The 14,997-nt window shown below is 37.8% G+C and overlaps 1 protein-coding gene across 6 annotated transcripts in view; it reads right to left on the reverse strand.

Annotated features, from left to right (window-relative positions):
* Positions 1-1,612: 1,612 nt before the first annotated feature.
* The window catches only part of CHRM3 (cholinergic receptor muscarinic 3), a 454,607-nt gene continuing 441,222 nt past the window's right edge, over positions 1,613-14,997 (reverse strand). For all 6 annotated transcript variants that reach the window (XM_053912951.1, XM_053912950.1, XM_045196416.2 and 3 more), the window contains one exon: positions 1,613-5,618. In XM_053912951.1, the coding sequence (XP_053768926.1) occupies positions 3,827-5,599 (1,773 nt within the window). In that variant the 5' untranslated portion in view covers positions 5,600-5,618 and the 3' untranslated portion in view covers positions 1,613-3,826. The remainder of the gene's footprint in view (positions 5,619-14,997) is intronic.

Genomic DNA, 14,997 nt, shown 5'->3' on the forward strand with positions numbered 1-14,997 from the left:
CAAATGACACACTTTCCAGAATGAAACTTCATTGTTAACTGGCACATGACTGCATGAAATTAGAAAATTTCAAGTTTTCGGCAGATATGCCCTTACACATTTATCACTGTGGTTGCTTACTTAACACCACGCCTCAATTTTGACCTCTTTACTACAAGAGGGCAAATTGGAGATGCTTTAGTGTTGTTGCTTCATTTAAGCATAAGGAGACAAACCAGAGATTTAAAAAAAAATGACATGTATGACAGAGGTCATGTAACTACAGATGACTGAACTGGGCAAAGAACACAGGGCTCCTCCTTCTAAGTTCAGTGCTTTTCCGTGATACTGTCTTTTGAAGCTGCTGTGGCGGACTGTCCAATACCACAGTGTTATGTCCCATCTGAGAATCATCTGTGCCCACATACATACAGGACACCGAGGATGATCCACAGGCTCTTGATCTGTGTCACTACTGTCTACACCATGCTTCTCCCTGGGCCTGAGCCTTGGCTTTCTTCGTCCATCCTGATGCAGCCCTATGGCATCAGAGCTCCCCTCTCCTGCTTCTCATAATCAGTACACAAAGGGTTGTCAGCCTCCAGAGCAATGAACTTGGCCATCTGCGTTACAGGAGTGTTGACAGGGAAGGTGGGTCTGCCTTCTAGATCTTTAGCCACGTCAGCTTCTAATGCTTATGATTTCTTGTTTGTTTGTTTTTCCTGTCACATTCCAGAACCATTCTGCATGCAAGAGTGAACTGAAATGGGACATAATTAGAGAGTCAAGGCTGGATTTAAGGCATGAGTGATTCAGGGTCATTTACAGAACTAGCAGAGAGACCAAAGGAAGGTGGTGGAAAGAAGAGCCAAGGGAAGGAGAGGCCCAGACAGCTCACTTCTCTAGTCCATCTGACAAAACCTGGGGAATACAGAATGGGAGAAAGGATGTGTGTGTGTGTGTTGAGAGGGGTGGTCATGTGCATGTGTGGTTTATTTTAGGTGTGATTATTTTGCTCTTTTAAATAAAATAAATAATCATGAAAGCTTTTCAAACCTGATTTATTTGGAATAAAATAGTGTGATTTCCCATTTGGGAATGAAGACGCTTCAATCTTTTGTAAATGCTGCTCATCTTTTCTGATGACAGCCCTTTGAGAAATGCAGGAGCAAGTATGTCTGGTACAAACACTACATCTTTAATTTTACTTCTAAACTGTCCATATGCAATATACTGGGTTTTTCTTATTTTCCTTTTCTGTAAATGATCTAAAAGTTAAACATACCTTTCTATAAGCACAGCCAATAGTATTTTAAATCAACTTTTATCCATAAGAAATGTGAAAACAATTCTCTGATTAAACCAGTAACAGAGAAGAAGAAATGGAGTCTTGGATTTGATTCTTCTCCGCCATTGTTAGCCTCATAAAAGGGCAAGGATTGGGAGATAATCATGCTTAAGAATTGTTATAAACCTTTGCAGTTCTTCCAAAGCTCAGGGTTTCTCCATTTCTTAGATCTAATTCTCTCTATTTGTTGACCTTGTTTTTAATACAAGAAACAGCCCTTTCACATGGAGGCAGTTTCAGAGCTTTGAAAATAATGAAAATTACTGAAGTACGGGGAGACTTGAATCAGCATTCACATATTTATTAGTGTCAGGCCAACTTGAGTAATTAAATATAGATGCATTTGCTCACTAGACATTGCACAAGTGGGTAACATTACAGTCTGTAGTTTACTATACAATTAGAAAATAGTTTCTAGTTTTTCTTGTTCTTTGGTTAAATGTGGGCCAAATAAAATCATTCAATTACATCGATTTGTTTTTTCCCCTTGTCATGTGATCGCAAACACAATGGTGGAGAGCGCTTTGTTCAGTCCTCATCAAGTTGAACTAAAGAGTGGTTTTAACCATTTATGTTGACGTTACAGTTGAATTTTTATTACCTAGAAAGAGTTAGGTACTTGTTGATGCCCACAGAATGACATTTTTCTTCTTAGCCATGTGAAAGCTTAGTGTACCCTTCTCATTGGTCTAGTGGACCTTGAAGAATCACTTTCAAGGTATCATGGCAGAAGACTGAAGAGTAATATTTATCAACATTAAATAGACACTTGGTGAAGTATGCATAAATATTTCTTCATATAAACATAACACAAAATTAAATAGTTCAGAAACACAGACACCACTGAGCACAGGTCCACTGTTGTCAAAGTCACCTGCAAACACCAGCTCACACTGAATACAAAAGCAGCTTCTACCCTGACCCCGGCCATCATGGAGGCCCTGTACAAGGTAAGATTGCTCCTCAGCCACCCCCACCCCTCCCTCCTCCCCCCACACAACCCCGGTTAAAGGAAAAGAAGGGACCCCAACAATTATAGCAGCAAAAAAATGACACGAAGAGCAGCACCCCTCCCCTCCCCCAAATAGAACATTTAGTGTTTTGGTCAATTCAGAGAACAAGATAAAATAATTTTTAAAAAACTTTTAAAAAGTCAATTTGAAGCATTATTTTTCAAAGTGTAATTCTTTCTTCAGAGGACATGCCGCTTCCTAAGCCCCACCTACTAGGTGAAAGTCACAAGATAAAGATCAGGAAGCACTGGCCAGAGCTAAGTAACAGAGGTGCAAGTTTTTCATTTAGAAGATGCCAGGTAGCAAGAAATTAAACGCCAGGTTCTTCTTCATCACCCCTCACAACGTCTTTTTGCTTTGCTATATGGATTGCTGTGTAGGACTTTTAAACATGACACTACTATTGAGTTGTAAGCAGTTTAGGTAGCAGAAGTTTTCTTTGGACACATTCGGAAATGAACAATCAAATTCACACTTGCGGATGTGGTTTATTTTTTGAGCTCAGAGGGCCCAATTTGATTTAGCTCTGTTGAGGAGATCAACAAAATAATAGTTTACTCTCAGAGTCTGGTCAAGCCATGGTGCCTGACCTTGATTACAAGGGGGTCCACTCTGCCCAGACTTGCCGGAAGGCATGGCTGCTCTCCACTGAGTATCCCCAGGGTGGTTTGTCTAAAACAGCCCTGGTTTTGAAAACACCACACAGGTTTTATTTCACTTTTATGTTGTGTTAGGATCCTAGAGAACTTCAGTTACCAAAGTACTGAAAGCATATATTGTAGGAATAATTTGCCAGTTAAGTGATTCCCATTATATTATACATTGTGTGTGTGTAGGTGGAGCTCACACACACACACACACACATATACTTATATATTTTTATTTGTACAAAACTTGGACTGCACCAAACAGTACTTTGCAGGAAGTAAGAATCAAGTCTGCAAATAGAGTATAACAACACGCCAAAGAGAAGACAAAAAGTTCTATTGGGACAAGAACGTTCAACTTAGCAATGTATGAAATAATTTCAGAACTGCCAATTTTATTAGTCTGACCTGTTCCAAGAGGAATCTGAATCAGCACTTTTGGGATCCTTGTAAAAAACGTGGCATCTAGGGCAGCTAGTTATGCTTATCTGAAATTCCTGAACTAATGGAAATTAAAAGAATGATGCAGATCAATTTTGGTGTATAACTGCTATGAAATAATTTTTCCTCTTTAAGAAAAAACACTTAAAGTCTATTTCAGAATAAATTTCTTTATATTCAGTAATATGGGGTTTTTTTTGCTGAGTTGCTGAATTGCTATCTGACCTTTTATATTAAAATGGGTTTATCCAATGGTTCAGTAAACAGGCAGCTTCTTCCACATCTGGCTGATAGGAACATTTTTATCATCTCCAGAAATCACCCATTCCTCCTGACTCCCTGCTAAGGTTTGTGGGTTGATGTGTGCATTTGGTCACGGCTATTGACAACACCTCATTCTACAAGTCCTGCTCAGGCACGCGCTTGTGAAAAATCACCGACTGTCTTTGCTGGTACTGCTGCTTGCGTCTCTTCCTTTTGTCACATTGGCATAGCAGCAGCATCTTGAAAGTGGTTCTGAATGTTTTGTTACACAGAGCATAGCACACGGGGTTCACGGTGCTGTTGATGTAGCACAGCCAGTAGCCCAGATTCCAATAGGTTTTGGGAATACAGCTGTCACAAAAGGTGTTCACCAGAACCATAATATTGTAGGGGGTCCATGTGATGATGAAGGCAAGCAAGATGGCGCTGAGGGTCTGGGCTGCTTTCTTCTCCTTGATGAGTGACATCCGTTTTCGCTTAGTGATCTGACTTCTGGTCTTCAGAGCAAACCTCTTGGCCAGGGTGGCTTCCTTGAAGGACAGAGGTAGAGTGGCCGTGGTCTTACCTACCGAGGAGTTGATGTCAGAGGTCTTGGCTGTGTCCACGGCTGACTCTAACTGGATGGGCAGCTTGGAGAAGCTTTTTTGAAAACTGCCTCCATCATCCATGCTCCTCTGGGTCTGCAGTTTGCTGGCCTTTTTCTCCAAGTCCACTGTCCCCAGCTCTTCATCGGGCACCTGCAGGTTATCAGATGAGGGTAATTTGGTGGAGTTGAGGATGGTGCTGTGACCTGGAAGTTTGAGCACAATGGAGTAAATGGCTCTTGTCTCTGAGCCAATGTCCTCCTCATCAGAGGACGCAGAGTTTTCCAGGGAGGCAGCAGCATCGTTGTTATTCCAGCTGTCACTGCTGCTGTGGTCTTGGTCTATGTGCTCAGCACTGGGCTTCCAGCTCTTGGTGGGGAACCAGAAGTTGCAGCAGCCGCACTTTCTCCTGGCTGAGCGTTTGATGCTTTGCTGTTGAAGCTCATAGCTACTGCAGCTTCGAGAACTGCCTGTGGGTTGGACAAAGTTTTCTGCCTCTGCTTCTGTCCCAGAGGCTTGTAGCCCGGCAAGCTCTTTGGTACGTTTTTCAGTTTCCTTATAGATCCTCCAGTATAAAATTGTCATAATGGTGACAGGCATATAAAAGGCAGCAATGGCTGTGCCAAAGGTAATGGTGGGCTCACTGAGGAACTGAATGAAGCACTCCCCTGGAGGCACAGTTCTCTTCCCAACGAAGTACTGCCAGAACAAGATGGCAGGAGCCCAGAGGACAAAGGAGATGACCCACGCCAGGCCTATCATCACACCAGCTCTTTTTGTTGTTCTTTTGGCTCTGTATGTGAGTGGCCTTGTGATGGAGAAGTACCTGTCAAAGCTAATCACCAGCAGATTCATAACTGATGCATTGCTAGCCACATAGTCAATGGAGAGCCAGAGGTCACAGGCCAAGTTCCCTAAAGCCCATCGATTCATGATGATGTAGGTAGTAAACAGATTCATTGAAATGACCCCAATAATCAGATCGGCACAGGCAAGGCTTAAGAGGAAGTAGTTATTCACTGTCTTCAGTTGCTTGTTGACCTTAAATGCCACTATTACTAAGATATTGCCAATGATGGTCACCAGGGCCAGGATGCCCGTTAAGAATGCAATGAAGACCACCTGCCAGATGGTATGACCTCCCAGAGGGTCACTGATGGTGCCATTTGGAACAGAGAAATTCCCAGCTGCTCGAGAATTGTTGTGACTGCCAAAATGGGTGCCTGTTCCTGGGGGCAGCCCTGAATCTGGGGAGCCAGGTATCCAGAAAGAGCTGATGTTTGGAAACAAAGGCGAAGTTGTACTGTTATTGTGCAAGGTCATCGTGACTCTTTGACATAGTCTGGAGAGAAAAGAGAGAAAAAAGAGTTAGAAAATCTTCTGCCTTTGTTTGACTTATTTTTTGCATCGCATACTTTAAGAGACACGGGAGACCTATTATAAGATGCTGCTTCTCAGAGAGGCAAAAATATCAAATTCATTCTCTTACTTTAAATGTGAGAAGTCTAGGACAGGCCGAGATTGATTCGTTCAATGTAGCACAATTGTGCTTCCCCACATTTTCCATATTTCTAAAAATATAGCATATATACTTCCACATAATGCTGTTATCAGACAAAACCTTCCTTCTGTTATTGTAAAAAAAGAGAAAATATTAGATGCTTATATGATACTAAGCCAGCATTGGTGTATCATTATACCACTTGATTTGTGAAGCATATCCATTTGCATTTTATACGCCTAACCCAAGGCATTTACCTATCACATGCCTTAGGCTTGAAGGCCATACAGCCATTTAAGCTTCACTGGGATGAGGAACATCGTCCAGGAGTAACGGGAAAACATGTGTGAATTACTTGACAATATATTATCTCTTTAAACCACAGATAGAGGAAGTAACAAATTGATTCCTTGTAATGCCTGCTAACAGTATACAAGGCAGCGATCTTAATCTTGATAACATGAAGAAATTTTACCAGATTGTTCTGAATTGATGAAAGCAGTTTGGATATTTTTAATACATAGAAATATTTTTAGAATCTTTTTGTTTTTCAATTACAGTTGGCATGCTGCGTTGCATTAGCTTCAGGTGTACCACATAATGATTAGACATTTACATAACTATTGATGGGCACTGAAGTTGTTTTTATGTCTTGGATGCTGTAAATAATGCTGCAATGAACATATGGGTGCATATATTCTTTCAAAATATATACCCAGAAGTAGAATATTCAGGTCACAAGGCAGTTCAATTTCTAATTTTTGAGGAACCTCCATAACGTTTTCCATAGTGGCTGCACAAACTTGCATTCCCACCCACCATGCATGAGGGTTTCCTTTTATCCACAACCTCACCAGCACCTGTTTGTTGATTTATTGGTGAGGGCTATTCTGATAGGTGGGAGGTGACATCTCATTGTGGATTTAATTTGCACTTTTGTAATGATTAGTGAAATTGAGCATCTTTTCCTATGTCTATTGGACATCAGTATGTCACTTTTGGAAAAGTGTCTATTCAGATCCTCTGCTCACTTTTTAATTGGAGTGGGGTTTTTTGGTGTTGAGTTATATGAGTTTTTAATAAATTTTGGATATTGACTATTTATTGGATATATCATTGGTAAATACCTTTTTCTATTCATTAGACTGTCTCTTTGGGTTTTTTTTTTTTTTTAATGGTTCCTTTGCTGTGCATTTGGTTTTTTACTTTGGTGTAGTTTTCTTTGTGTGTTTTTCTTTTGTTTCCCTTGACCAGAGATATATCAGAAAAAATATTACTAAGATCAATGAAGTCCATTGTTACTTCTCTTTCATTTCTGATTTTATTTGGATCCTCTCTCTTTTGCTTGATGAGTCTAGTTAAAGGTTTATTATTCTCGTTTATCTTTTCAAAGAACCAGAACTTATTTTTACTGATCACTTGAATTATTTTTTAAACCATATTTTGTTTATTTCTACTCTAATCCTTATTATTTCCTTCTACTCACTTTGGCCTTAGTTGTTCTTTTTCTAGTTTCTCTAGGTGTAAATTTAAATTGTTTATTTGAGATTTATATTGTTTCTTGAGGTAGACCTGTAGTGTTATGAATTTGCCTTTTAGGGACTGCTTTTACTTGTCCCATAGAATTTAGATTGTGTTTTTCTTTTCATTTGTCTCAAGGTATTTTTTATTTCTTCTTTGATCTCATTATTAACCCATTAATTGTTCAGTAACAGGTTTTTTTTTTTTATCCTCCTTGTATGTGTGTGTGTTTTTTAGGTAATTACCTTTTGGTTTCATACCATTGTGGTCAAAGAAGATGCTTGATATGATTTCAATTTTCTTAAAATTTATTAAAATTTCTTTTTGTGGCTTATCATGTGGTCTATCCTAGAAAATATTTCATGTGCACTAGAAAGTAATGTATATTCTGTGACTTTGGGAAGAATTACTCTGAAAATATCAATTAAATTCTAATGTGTTATTTAAGACCCCTGTTTCCTTGTTCAGTTTTGTCTGGGAGATCTATACATTGACGTCAGTGGGTTGTTAAAGTCCCCTACTATGTCTGTCATCACTCCTTCTTTGTCTATCAATACTTGCTTTATATGTTTAGGTGTTCTTATGTTGGGTACAAAAATGTTTACAAAGTTTAATTCCTCTTGTTGGATTGATCTTGTTATCATTATGCAATGTCCTCCTTTGTGTCTTATTCTATAGTCTGTATTTTAAGGTCTATTTTGTCTGATATAAGTATTTCTATATGAGCTTTATTTTGTTTCCATTTGCATGAAATATATTTTTCCATCTCTTTCATTTCAGTCTGTGTGTGTCTTTTGATTTGAACTGTGTCTTTTGTACACAGCATATCTTTGGGTCTTGTTTTCTTACCAATTTAGCTACTCTACATCTCTTAATTGGAACATTTAATCTGTTTACATTTAAAGTGATTACTGATAGTTATGTATTTTTACATTTTATTATTTATATTTACGTTCCTCTCTATTTTCTCTCTTTTTTCTTAAAAAAGACCTTTAACATTTCTTGTAGTACTGATTTGTTTTTTATGAACTCCTATAGCTTTTTCTTGTTTGGAAAGCTCTTTATTTTTTATTGAATTTTAAATTATAGCCTTGCTGGGTAGAGTAGTCTTGGTTGTATGCCCTTGCTTTGCATCACTTTGAATGTTTCTTGCCAATCCTTTCTAGTCTGAAAAGTTTCTGTTGAGAAATCTGCTGACAGTCTTATGGGAGCTTTCTAGTAGGTAACTAACTGCTTTTCTCTTGGTGCTTTTAAGATTCTCTCTTTGTCTTTAACCTTTTGCATTTTAATTATGATGTCCCTTGCTGTGGGATTTTTCGGTGCATCTTGTTTGGAACTATCTGCACTTCCTGAACTTGTGTGTGTGTTTTTTTTTCCTCCAACAGGGTAGGAAAATTTTCTGTCATTATCTCTTCATATAGTTTCTGAATCCCTTGCTCTCAAATTTCTCCTTTTGGTACCCCGTAATGTGGATGTTGTTGTGCTTGTCCCAGAGGACCTTTAAAACATCCTCATTTTTGCTTTTTGTTGTTCTCATTGAGTGTTTTCCACTATCTTATTTTCCAAACTGCGGATTTGATCTGTTTCATCTAACCTACTGTTGATTCCTTCTAGTGTATTCATTGAAGTATGTTCCCTCTTTTCTCCCTTTGCTGAGAGTTTTTATGATAAATAAGTGTTAAATTTTGTCAAAGGCTTTTATCTGCATTTATTGATATAATCATATGACTTTTTTTTCATTTTTTCAACTGAAATCCCAAATGTTTATTGCTTTTGAGAATTTATTTTTATATTCAATTTTTAAATATATATTATTGATTATGCTATTAAAGTTGTCCAATTTTTTTCTCCCCTTTATTCCCCTCCACCCTCTGCCCCCACTTCTCACCATCATTCCTGTACCTTATTTCATGTCCATGGGTCATACATATAAGTTCTTTGACTTCTGCATTTCCCATACTATTTTTAACCTCTTCCTGTCTGTTTTGTACCTGCCATTTATGCTTCTTATTCCCTGTACCATTGACCCATTTCCCCTCTCCCCCTCCCCACTGATAACACTCCAGTCATCTCTATTTCTGTGAATCTTTTCCTGTTGTAGTGTTTGCTTAGTTTGTTTTTGTTTTTTAAGGTTCGGATGTTGATAATTGTGAGTTTGTTGTCATTTCACTGTTTGTATTTTTGATCATCTTCTTTCTCTTACATAAGTCCCTTTAACATTTCATATAATAATGGATTGGTGATGATGAACTCCTTTAATGCGACCTTATCTGGGAAGTACTTTATCTGTCCTTCCATTCTAAATGATAGCTTTACTGGATACAGTAATCTTGGATGTAGGTCCTTGCCTTTCATGATTTCAAATATTTCTTTCTAACTCCTTCTTGCCTGTAAGATCTCTTTTGAGAAATCAGATGAGAGTCTTATGGGAACTCCTTTGTAGGTGACTGTCTCCTTTTCTCTTGCTGCTTTTAAGATTCTCTCCTTATCTTTAGTCTTGGCTAATGTAATTGTGATGTGCCTTGGTGAGTGCTTTCTCAGGTCTAACTTTTTTGGGACTCTGAGCTTCCTGGATTTCCTGAAAGCCTATTACTGTTGCCAGATTTGGAAAGTTTTCCTTCATTGTTTTTTTCAAATAAGTTCTCAATTTCTTGCTCTTCCTTTACTCCTTCTGCCACCCCTATGATTTGGATGTTGGAATGTTTAAATTTGTCCCAGATGTTCCTAAGCCTCTCTTCATTTTTTTGAATCCCTGTTTCTTCATTATGTTGTGGTTGAATGGTTATTTCTTCCTCCTGCTCCAAATCACTGATTTGAGTCCCAATTTCCTTCTCTTCACTATTGGTTCCCTGTATCTTTTTCTTTATTTCACTTTGCATAGCCTTCACTTTTTTTCTTTAATTTGTGACCATACTCAACCATTTCTGTGAGCATCATGATTACCAGTGTTTTGAATTGTGCCTCTGATAGGTTGGCTGTCTCTTCATCACTTAGTTTTATTTCTTCTGGAACTTTGATCTCTTCTTTCATTTGGACCATATTTTTTTGGTCTTGGCACACCTGTTACATAGCAAAGGGTGGAGTCTTAGGTATTCACCAGGGTGAGGCAACCTGCATCACTGCTTTGTGGCACTGCCAGTGAGGGAGCAGTCCAAGAGGGAACACTGCTGCTTGCTCAGCTCTCATCCAGCTTTCAATCACTTTCTCCACTGTCCACAAGCAAATTGGGCCCTTCTGGTGCTGATTCATGGGTGGGTGTGTTTGTGTGCATTCTAGGACCCTGTGAGTCTCTCCAGTGATCTTTCCTGTGAGGCTGGGAGTTTCTCCTCAACCCCCACAGGGTTTTTTCAGTCAGAGGTTTTGAGGCTTTATTTCCTCATGCTGGAACCCTGGGTTGCGTGGTCTGTCTCGCTCCCTAGTTGTTCCTTTCACTTTACTCACATGCAAATGTAGGACCACCCACTCTGCCAACCCCTGCCTTGCCAGGTGTCCTCTCTGCCCTGGCTGCCCATCACCACCACCCCCTACTAGTCTGGATGAATGTTTCTTCTTTAACTCTGTGGTTAAAGATTTCCATACAGTTTGGAAGTCTTCCGTGGTTGTCAGACTTCCATACAGTTTGATTTTCTGGTCATTTTTCATTTTTAAATTTGTTGTTGTCCTTCTTTTGGTTGTGTAAGGAGGCAAAGTGTATCTACCTATGCCTCCACATTGGCTGAGAGTCCTTTTTCATTTTGTGTAAGTGGTGTATCATGTTAATTAATTTGTGGATAATGAACCAACTTTGCATCTCAGGACTAAATCCCACCTGCTCATGGTATATGATCTTATTAATGTATTTCTAAGTTTGGTTTGCTAATATTTTCTCGAGAATTTTTGCATATATGTTCATCAGAGATATTGGCCTATAAGTTTTTGGAATGTATTTGGTTTTTGTATCAGTAATGTTCGCCTAATAAGTTAAGTGGAGGATACTTCTCTTCTCTTCAATTTTTTGTAATAGTTTGAGGATAGGTATTAGTTCTTCCTTGAACATCTCATAAGATTCACCTGTAAAGCCATCTGGTCTAAAACTTTTGTTTGGGGAGAGTTTTCCAATTACAGATTCAATTTTGTTAGTCGTTATTGGTCTTTTCAGATTGTTTTTTTCTAATTCAGGCTTGGAGGATTATAGAAGGGGTTATCCCCCAAAAGACAGAATTTATTTATAAAAAATTGTGTGTTTATTCTCACATGTTTAAACTTCAGTCACTTTCAAAGCACTCTCCGTTTGATGCAATACACCTATCAAGACGTTTTTTTTCCATTGCTCAAAACAGTTGGATGCCTTTTATCGCTTCTGCCATTCTTTGTGTCACCTCCTCTACACTGGCAAAACATTTTTCTTGAGGAGTTTATTCACCTGGGGAAACAAAACAAGTTGCTCAGGGCAAGACTGGTTGAATAGAGAGAGTGGGGCATGGGAGTTGTGCCATTTTTGGTCAGAAACTGCTGAACACTCAGTGTGGTGTGGGCAGGTGCACTCGTAAATCACTCATACTGAAATGGGCACCCATGTTGAAAGAGTCTCCAAAAAATGTACTGAAGCCAAATGCAGCCTCTCACAACAACACCAGCTGGTACACTGATATGGATGGGTTCCTAAAATACTCATCTAGTGGGGAAAGCCTGTACTTTAAGAGAACTGCCCTCTACAAGATAATTCTGTTTTTTTTTTTTTTTTTGCGGGGGGGGGGTTCTCCCTTGTATGTTTCTAGGAAGTTATCCATTTCTTCCAGGTTGTCCAATTTCTTGGCATATAATTATTCATAGTATTTCCCTATAATCCTTTGTATTTCTGTAGTGTTGGTTGTCACTTCATTTCTTTCATTTCTGATTTTATTTATTTGGGTACTCACTCTCTTTTTCTTGATAAGTCTGGCTAAAGGTTTATCAATTTTGTTTATCTTTTCAAAGAACCAGCTCACCAGCTCTTGTTTTCATTGATTCCTGTATTGCTAAGGCTCTATTTTGCTTATTTTCACTCTGATCTGTATTATTTTCTTTCTTCTACTCACCATGGCATTTGTTGTTCTTTTTCTAGTTCCTTTAGGTGTAAGATTAGATTGCTTATTTGACATTATTTTGTTGTTTCTTGAGGTAGGCCTATGTTGCTATGAATTTCTCTCAGAACTTCCTGAGCTATGTCTCATATATTTTGTTTGTATAATGTATATTTTATTTCTCTTGGAGTATTTTTAAAGATTTACTTATTTATTTTTAGAGAGAGGGAGAGGGAGGAAGAAATATAGGAAGAGAAACTTCAAAGTCAAAAAGAAAAAGTGGTTGGTTGCCTCTTTATGTACTCCAGCTGGTGGCTGAAGCCATAACTCAGGTGCGTGTTCTGACTGGGAACTCAAATGGCAAGCCTCCACTTTGCGGGATGATGCCTAACCAACTGAGCGACACTGGTCAGCACTTGAGGAATTTTGATTTCTCCCTCGGTCTCATTTTTGAACTATTCATTTTTTACTACCATGTTATTTGACCTCTATGTGTTTGTGTTCTTTTACTTTACTTCTAATTGATTTCTAACGTCACACCACTATAATCATAGGAGATACTTTCTATGATTTCAAGCTTCTTAAATTTATCGAGACTTGTTTTGTAGCCTAACATATGGTCTATGCTGAAAAATATTCCATACGCACTTGAGAAAAATGAATATTCTGCTGTTTTGGGGTGAAATGTCCAAAAATATCAATTAAGCCACTAGTCTAAGGTGTCAGTTAAGGCCACGATATCCATGTTGATTTTCAATGTGGTGTTAAAGCCCCACTATTACTGTAATACTGTCGATCACTCCTTTTATGTGCACTGATATTTTCTTTACATAAGTGTTCCTACATTGGGTGTATAGATGGTTATAAAAGTTATATCCTTTTGTTAGATTGATATGTTTATCATTATGAAATGCCCTTATTTTTCTCTTATTACAGTTCTTGTTTTAAAGTTTATTTTATGTGATATAAGTATTGCTACTACAACTTCTTTTATTCCCATTTGCATGAAATAATTTTTCAATCCAGTTACTTTCAGTCTGTGTATGTCTTTTGATTGGAAATGAATATCTTGTAGGTAACATATGTGCAGGTCTTGTGTTTTAATCCATTCAGCCAACCTATGTCATTTGATTGGAGAATTTAGTCCATTTACATTTAAAGTAATTATTAAAAAGCATGTAGTTATTACCATTTTATTAATTGTTTTCTCATTGATTTTGTAGTTCTTTCTTACTTTCTTATTCTCTTGCTCTCTTGTATGTTGATGACTTTCTATGGTGCTGTGTTTGGATTTATTTCTCAGTGTTTCTTTTATATATCATTGATTTTTGGTTTGTGATTACCACATGCTTCCTATATATCAAGGAATGTTTATAGCATTTTATTTTAAGTTTATGGTCTTTTAAGTTTGAACATATTCTAAACACTACCATTTTTATTCATCTGCTCCATGTTTATGTTTAATTCATTAGTTATTACTTCTTTTATGTGTGTGCGTGTATATTCCTTAATTTATATCCCTTAAGTTATAACTACACATGGAATTCCCATTTTTGCATTTTAGCCTTGGTACTGACCTTAAAGTTGGTTGATTTACAGTTTACACTAACTTTTGTCAGTGAGAATATTTTTTCCTATATTTTCTTATTCATATTTTTGGTTTTTCTAATTTAAAAAGTGCCTTTAATTAGAAGGGACTCATTTAATGGTGATGAACTCCTTTAGCTTTTTCTTGTTTTGGAAACTCTTTTTCTCCCCTTCAAATCTAAATGGTAGCCTTGCTAGGTAAAGTAATCTTTGTTGCCGGGCTTTGTTTTGTATCACTTTGAGTATTTTGTGCCGGTCCCTTCTGGCTTGGAAAGTTCTTGCTGAGAAATCATTTGACAGTCTTTTGGGAGCTCCTTTATAAGAAATTAACAGCTTCTTTTGCTACTTTAAAGTTCTCTCCTTGTTTTCAACCTTCACCATTTTATTATAATGTGTCTCGGTGTGAGCCCCTTTGGGTTTATGATGTTTGCGACTCTCTGCACTTCTTGAAATTCTATGTCTTTTCCTTATTAGGTTAAACATTTTTCACTCATTATTTCTTTAGATAGATTTTCAATCTTTTGCTCTCTCTCTTTTTTCCGGTACCCCATACAACATAACTATTAGAATGCTTGATGTTCTCCCAAAGGCCCCTTAAACAATATTTATTTATTTTTTTTTACTGTTCTGATTTCCTGTTTTCTATCAAATCCCTGATGCAGTCCTCTGCTTCATCTAATCTGTTGTCGATTGCCAGTAACGTATTCTTAATTTCAGTTATCTTATTCATTATTTCTGACTGGTACTGTTTTATGGATTCCATCTCTTTTTTGAAGTTCTCACCAAGTGCCTGTAGTCTTCCCCTAAGTTCATTGAGCATCCTTGTAACTAGTGTTTTGATATCTGCATCTGGTAGGTTGCTTGTCTCCATTTCATTTAGTTCCTTTTCTGAAGTTTGTCCTGTTCTTTCACTTAGGACATGGTCATTTATCTCCCCATTTTGACTGCCTCCCTATGTTTTTTTCTATGTATTAGGCAGAGCTAGCATGTTCTCAGTCTCGGTAGAGTGGCCTTCTTAGTAGGTATCCTGTAGGGCTCAGTGGTGCAGTCTTCCTAGTCTCCTAAGCTGT

This window comes from Desmodus rotundus, chromosome 10 (genome assembly GCF_022682495.2).
Source record: "Desmodus rotundus isolate HL8 chromosome 10, HLdesRot8A.1, whole genome shotgun sequence".
In the NCBI taxonomy this organism is placed as follows: domain Eukaryota; kingdom Metazoa; phylum Chordata; class Mammalia; order Chiroptera; family Phyllostomidae; genus Desmodus; species Desmodus rotundus.